The 7970-nt window shown below is 28.1% G+C and overlaps 1 protein-coding gene across 1 annotated transcript; it reads right to left on the bottom strand.

The window, feature by feature from the left end:
* Positions 1-1392: 1392 nt before the first annotated feature.
* On the bottom strand, positions 1393-6667 carry LOC107490733 (ADP-ribosylation factor GTPase-activating protein effector protein 2-like). The gene is made up of 9 exons (XM_052261845.1): positions 6507-6667; positions 6378-6436; positions 6195-6285; positions 6055-6109; positions 5860-5956; positions 5588-5762; positions 3805-3983; positions 3611-3629; positions 1393-1707 (listed from the first exon to the last, which is right to left on the bottom strand). Exons 1-9 carry the CDS (start codon positions 6558-6560, stop codon positions 1393-1395), a joined length of 1044 nt encoding a protein of 347 aa, XP_052117805.1. The 5' UTR covers positions 6561-6667.
* Between the last annotated feature and the right edge of the window lie 1303 nt (positions 6668-7970).

Here is a 7970-nt window from a genome sequence, read left to right on the forward strand (position 1 = left end):
CAGTTAATATCTTCTCGAGGAAAGCCTTGAAATCCTCCTCCCTAAGCCAAGCCATCTTAGCAAGACACTTGATTAGCGGAAATCGAATGCTCTCGAATACTGTCAAGTGCACCAAATTGTTCAAGTAATACCAAGATGAGTGGATATCATTCTCACGAGAATTAACAGATTAAGATAAGAAACGTCTGATTTAATCTTTAATTAGATTAATCAAACCTTGGCAAGAGGATTGTGAATCTAGAAATAAAAGATTAACAATTAAGATTGTAGAATAGAAAAGGGAGAGGGATTAGAGATTTAGAAAGAAACCAAGAATAGAGAATGTTAAAGGTCTTGGAGATGTTTATTTTTTAAAAAAATTAATCCACATGATTATCTATTTTAATACATGCAAAGATCTTTTGACAAAAAATCATATATAATTGAATTCTATTTCCTTAGTAATTCAATTTCTCTTTAGTTAACTAATCGCCAATTCCTTGGTCAACTAATTAAGAAAAAAGGTTTAGCACAATTTTATTTAATTTCAAACAGATAAAAATTAAAAAAATACTCAATAATTGTAATAGTCAATACCTCATTTTTTTAATCTATTTATTTGTATGTGTAAATTCTTATACGAAAAATGTCAATTGACTATATTTTTTATTATTTTTAATCTATATGAATTAACACTAGTTAATTAGTTACTTTCGTAAACTAAAATTATTGGCTCCTAATCAATAATATTTGAGACATAATCAAAAATCAATATAAACAGTTTAAAATTAATTTATTTAATATTATAACTTTAATTATTGTATGTCTATTTATTTCTCTAACATTATCACTCTTAATATTTCGAATTGTGATTCAGTTACATTTAATTTAATTAGGGATAAGTATTATTTTGGTCCTTAACGTTGAGGGTCAGAATCAAAATCGTTCCCAATGTAATTTTTTATTTAGAATCATCCTTAATGTTTTATTTCGTATTAAAATCGTCATTTTAAATTTTTATAGACAAAAATATCCTCCATTATCACCACTAATACCTCCCTTACTTCACCACCACCACCTTTCTTACTTCCATCAAATACTAATAATCAGATTCAAGAACTCCAACAATAACACATTCAAATTCAGAAACAACAATATCAAATTTAATAGCAAAATAAAAAACAAAAGAATTAGAAACATAGATGCAGAAAAAGAAGCAAATTCAACAGCAAAATTTAACAGATGCAGAAAAAGAAGCAAAATTTAACAGATGCAGAAAAAGAAGCAAAATTCCGATGCAACAAAAATAGCAAAAACGGATGCAGAAACAACAAAAACAGCAAATTCAAGGCCCGACGGCAGCTCATGGGCGAATCGGCGGTGACGGTTGGAGACCCACTGGCGCTTCGCGTTCTACTTCCCGACGGCAGAGACGACGCAGAGATGTAACCACATTAACACCATGCTGCTGGTGCCACCCAAACCCATCAACATCACCATCACCATCTCCATCATGCTCCTCTTCATTTTCTTCTCTTCTTCTCCGGCTTCTTCCACTTCCCCTCCTCCCTCTCCCCCATCACCACCACCACTACCAGTAGAAGCGCTCAATTCACTCCCACCGCCGTTACATCGGAACCATTCACCGATCTGGTGGGAGCGTTCAGGAGGTGGGACTCGAAGGTGGGGTGCCAGCGATTCAGGGAGAAATAGGGTAATGGATTGGCGCTGAATCAGTCAAAGGATGCAGTTTTGCAAGAGCTCCAAGCTTCACCGCTGGCGTCGTCCCCCGTCCCCCCTCTCCTTTACCCCTTTTCCTCCCTCCTTCCCCTTTTCGTTTCTCCCCAGTCCCTTCCCTCCCCTCCTCTGGCATTCTTTTCTTCTTTTTTTGTTTTAATTTTACTTATTTTTTATTTATTAAAATATGAGTATTTTTGTAATAAAATTAAAAATTTTATTAAAAAAATGATTTTAATACGAAATAAAACATTAAGGATGATTCTAAATAAAAAATTACATTGGGAATGATTTCAATTTTGATTCTCAACATTGAAACCAAACCAATAGTTATCTTATTTAATTACACAAACTAATCAGTCAAATAAATAACAACCGATGTTTAATTACATGCCAATGGTCAAGACCAAAATTCAATGCAGGAAGTTATTAAGGCAGAGAAGTGATTCCAACAAGGAAAAAAAAAAAGAAAAAAGAAATACGTATATAAACATGAGCCGTGGCATACTTCATTTACAACTCTCCAATCTGAAGTGAATATGAAAGAAGAAAAGGAATAACAAAAAACATTACAGATTTCTTTGATCAAAACTACCAATTCCCCAATCATCAAAATGGCTACGTTAGCAACTAATAAGTCATAGCTAGGGAGCTACACGAAAGATATCAATGCCAAAGTGGTGCAGCCTTTAATAATTAAAATCCTAATAGTAAGCTTAGCATGCTCCTCAATTCTGCAAAAACACAATCCTAACTATAATAAATCTGTTTGCAACAAATAGATGGAAAGTAATAAGGATTAGTATTTTGTTTGATAGTTGAGTAGAAAATAAAGTTCAAGGATTATTAAAATTTATTATTTTTTATAAGTATTTTTAGTCATTAATTTAATTCTTTTAATTTATTAATTTAATAATATATTTTTAGTCTATATTTTTAATTGAATATTACTGATTAACTACTAATTAAAAACAATAAATTTTACTAATTTTTTAATATTTTTCATAGTTAGAGGACTATATTACATTTTGGCCTTAAAACCATATGTCATGTGTACTTTATTCCTTAACTTTTAAAGTGTAACTTGGCTTTTTGATATTTTAAAATCATGCAAAATTGGCCTTTTACACTACTAAATTATCATCATTTTTCCCTCTCTTCTACTTCTTCAACCCAGGGTATTTCGTTTGATTTAGAAAATCAATTTGTCAAAAGCTAAAAAATTAGGGGTTCATTTGATTTTTTTTTTCTTTAAAAAAATATCAAGTTTTAGAATCCACGTGTCCTATGATATGAATTGCTAAAATAATATAACTGAATGCATGATACAGGAATGCAATTCAACAATCAAAATAGTACACTTTGTAAATAAATAAGTTATTTTCATAATCTTTTATTTCAAATATAAATAAGTTATTGATTAATTAAAATTATAAAAATATTTTTTAATTTTTAAAACGTGAAATATCTAAATTTTTTTTAGAGATTTATTTGTCATAATATATTTTGAATAAAAAAATTTAAATATATCACATTTTATAAAATAAGAAATATTTTTATATTTACAATTAGTAAAAAGTTTATTTATTTTTCAGTTAAAAAATCGAAGACCTGCTTGTCTTTTTCTTTAATTTTAAAAGGGGAGCTAGGGGAATATACAGAAACATAAATTATAAGTGCCATCGATGATAATATGGAAACTAAACCAAGGGAAAAAAAAAATCAAATTGGAGATGTATAAACTGAAAAAAAAAAGGGAAAAGAATCACACACCAAAACCAATATTGCTCACCACAAAGGTTTTGCCACACTGCAAGATCCTCTGCAACTATGTAATCTTGTTACACCTACCCAAAGCAACAATCTATATACTAACACCCTTGTACATATTTACATACAAATAATGTAATCTCCTGCAAACATAAATAATATTTGATTTAATAATTTAGAAGTTGAAAAAACACAATACACAAGAATATATAATAATTATATATGATTGTTGTGATCTTACAATCAAATGTTGTCCAGCTTGTAGGAGTTGAAGTTGCTGATGATGATGAGAAGACAGCCTTTTGATTATTATTATTATTATTATTATTATTATTATTATTATTATTATTATTATTATCATTGAAATTAAGAAAGGCAAAAAGATCAACGGTAGTACTGTTTCCATTTCTTGTGAGATTATCAAAATCAAGTGATGCCGATGGCCCCCGGATCTTTACTTGTGGTGCACTTTTCTTTCTTTCCAAACCTGAGGGGATCTGAATTATTAGAAACACAAAATGAACTTTTCAATGATCACCCACTAATTGATTCATATTGCACAATATATTATATATAGAATATATTCTGTCTCATGGATTAAGTGAACTATATGAAAGGGAGGCACTCCAAAAAAATCACATAAATTCAATAAGTTAATTAATTTTTTGATTGGTTTTTTTAATTATTTGACAAGTTTTTTGTCGACTAACTTTTTACTTGAATCAAACTAATCTGATCATCAATTTTTGATTAATTCGATTAAATTAATTGGTTTGATTCAATTCTTAGATTTATGATTTAGCTAATATGTATTTTAAGAACATATATCAAAATTATTAATTAAATTTTTTTATAAAAAAATATATAACTTCGTTTTAGTTCATTTATCAAAATAAAAAATTTTAAAATTTTTACTAATAATAACCTTAGGAGAAAGTCTAGAGATAGCACTCTAATTAAAATTTGGCTAACACTTTATTAGTAAAAGAAAAATGAGTAATTTCACATCATGTAATCTCACACTATTAAAAATACTAGTGATAACTAATTGATAATTATAAATCACAAAATCTATTGAGTCTCTATCACTCCTCTAACCTTAGTGTATGCCTCTTAGAGTACATGTGTTAGTTGTACCTTAGACTCTTTAATGATAATTCCAACTAGCAAACCCCACATGGGATCAAGTTACGTTAGCATTTGTGGGTAAACAAAGGATCAAAAATGGATTCTCATCTCCGTTGAAAAGAGACATGTGTGATCACTTATGTTATTGAAAGAAAATATGGAATTATTGGTCCCTAATATATAAGGGATGAGTTTGTTGTTTTTGGTCCCTCTCTTTCAATTCCAACAAAACTGTCCCACCCGACACTTGAAGGGACTAAGGATGCAGCATCCTTCTCATTTGAGTTGCTTTTATGGTCCCTATTAGTGTGTAGTGTGTGGATATCTCCTTTTCCCTCTTCGCCCTTATTTATTAGTGAAGACTTCTCTCCGGCCATTCTCATCGGACCAAGTCAGCAACTTCACTCTTCATCCTTATCCTTGTAACCAATAATAATTTTCACGAGTCTATATATCTTGGAAACTTTGGCCATCTCTAACTATGTATGTTATTGAAATATAAAATAATTCATCCTTAAACTAAAATGAAAGATACTAAAAAAATCTTTCTGAAACATATCCATATTAGTATACTTGATGTCAAAACTCCGACCACCTCGCAAAAGATTTTGGTATCTATCTTGTATTTTAAAATGCAAATCCTTATCCATCGTTCTTAAATTATAATTTAATTTTAATATTTTTTTAGTATAAAATAATTTTACACGTGTATCTAATTATATAAAGATTGTTAGAAGGTTAATAAAATTTATTATTTTTTGTCCGTAATTAATCAGACATGTTTAAAAATATAGAATAAAAATATATTATGAATATATTTCGTTTCACCACGTGAATAATCATCTAAAAAAATATGTAATTATATGATTATATACATTAAAATTAAACTCATTAAATTATGTTAAAGGTATAATTCAAGAATACAATATTATGAAAACGGTGACTATATACAAGTTGTTGGAAAAGATGATACCTCATGAGATTTTGCTACTTGCGGCTGTGGCGGCTGAATTTGTGCCATGTGGCCCACAAGAATGCTTTCCTCAAGAGACAATCTTCTATTCCTTTGATGATTCCTCAATGTTTCAGATGACTTTGCAGATGCTGCTTGTAGACCATGTTTTGAAGCCCATTTTTTATCCACATACCTTCAATTTTAAATTACTTCATACATAAATCATAATGTATATAATAATTGACTAATTATATTATTATTCTTCATCGTTAAAGAGATTTAATATTTACTTGGCGCGAATAAATTTGTCGATTCCATATCGATTTCTGTCAACATTTGTCGGCAGCTCAGCCTCCCAGTGCTTATTGGCATTCACATTACCCATAACTGCATATTTGAATTAAACCATAAACCCTTTATATGACTCTTGTTCTAACACTTTTCCTAATTAGTTCTAGCAAGAAAGTAAGCTAGCAGTTTCTTACGTTGCATGAAAGATACTTGTTCTGGCAACCATGTATCCAAAGTTGTAGACCGCACCTTTTTAATTAATTACAAATAATCAGAATTATTGAACGCTACATACAATAATTAAGAGAGAAAGATGCATCAAATTAAATTAAACCTGTGATATGTGTACTCCAAGACTTCGGTGAATTCCTGAACACTGCATGCAAATGAAAATTCCTAGGTTCACACTTGCCCATCGTGGTGCCCTGAAAACATTAATTAATAGATAAGTTCATATCTCTTTTATTAAAAAAAAAAAAATTTCTCAGGCTTGATTATTGAAGAAAATAATACACACTTATTCCGGCAATCTGCACATTCCCTGTTGTCAGGTAGCCTAAGAAGTCCCTCTAAAACCTGTATATATCAACTGGAAAGCATCAATAAATAAATTAAAATAAAATAAAGAGTAAAGGGAAAATGGAACCTTGATGTGTTTGGCATTAAGTTCCTTAGAGACGGAGGCTTTTCCATTCATCATCTTGATGATGTTTGCAAAAACCTTCACTGATTTGGATTTGAATGCATGGAAATAATAAATCACTCACACAGTGAAGGAAGGGTAACAAAAGAAGAATGATAGTAAAGATCATCAGATCATTCATATTCGTGTGCCTCAACTAATTAATCGCCAAACCATTCAAGAACAAGGCAAATAAATACGGTCTTGGAGCAAAATGCGCAACTCCTCTCCATGTATTCTTATCCCTTCCTCTATCGATCGTCATCAACTCTTTATTTTTTAATTTTTTCTTTCTGTACTTTGTAATAATTAAATTTTTTATTTAAATACCTACGTAAATTGAAAAAATAATTAACAAGTATTAAAGTTAAAAGTATATCAAATCATTTATAAAATTAATTTTAGCACTATAATTTTAGCATTAATAATAGTGCTTTAGGACTATGTTTGATTTTTAGAATACGATAAGATAAAATACTATTAACAGAAAATAATAAACAGAGATACAAACATTAATATTTTTGTATTTTGTTTAATGATAAACTAAAACAAATTATAAGAGTCTAATTTACTCATATTTTTTTCATAGAAAAACTTTGGAAAGAAAAATATAGTGATAAAACATATAACTATGAAATATTGATGAAAATAATAAAAGAGAAAATAAAAAATAAGTATATTTCTTATTAGTGTTAACACAAAATATACTAATTTATTGTCTTTATTCTTTTTTTATATGTCAAATATAATTTGTATCTCTATGTATTTTTATCTTAATATTCTATATTTTGTGTTATTAGTCATTATAAGACTATAAGTTAATGTTTTATGTTTAAAATGCATAAGACTTTAGACTAATGCATAATATTGTGTTATTTGTATTGATTTAAATATTTGGTGTTATTAGACAATATTAGTATTAATTGTGGTTATGCTTTAATTTTAGGGAAGGGTTGGTTCTTATTATATTTTTCTAAGTGAATTTTACCTTGTCAAATATAAAATAAAATTGAGAAAATAAATTATACTTTAATTTCTATTTGTTTACTACTTCGTTTGAAGGTATATTCTATGTATGTTTTTTTCTGAAATAAATAATAAAGTTATTATTTCTAAAAATAACATTATTTACAAAATTTAATTTTCTTTTTCAATAATATATATAAAAGAAAAGTTCTATAGTGGCATTGGTTTTGGTAGTTAAGATGGCATAAATTTGACTAATAAATAAAATAATATTGACATATGACAAGAAAATTAAATCTAAAATCAAAATTATTTTTTCTCTCTCTTATAATTTCTTATAATTATTTTATCAAAATAATTTCTTATAATTATTTTTATAATTATAAAAAATAATTTTAAAAAAATAACACCAAAATAATTTTTTAATTATATTTATAATTATTATTTAAAGAAAATTATAAT

This window comes from Arachis duranensis, chromosome 5 (genome assembly GCF_000817695.3).
Source record: "Arachis duranensis cultivar V14167 chromosome 5, aradu.V14167.gnm2.J7QH, whole genome shotgun sequence".
NCBI lineage: Eukaryota > Viridiplantae > Streptophyta > Magnoliopsida > Fabales > Fabaceae > Arachis > Arachis duranensis.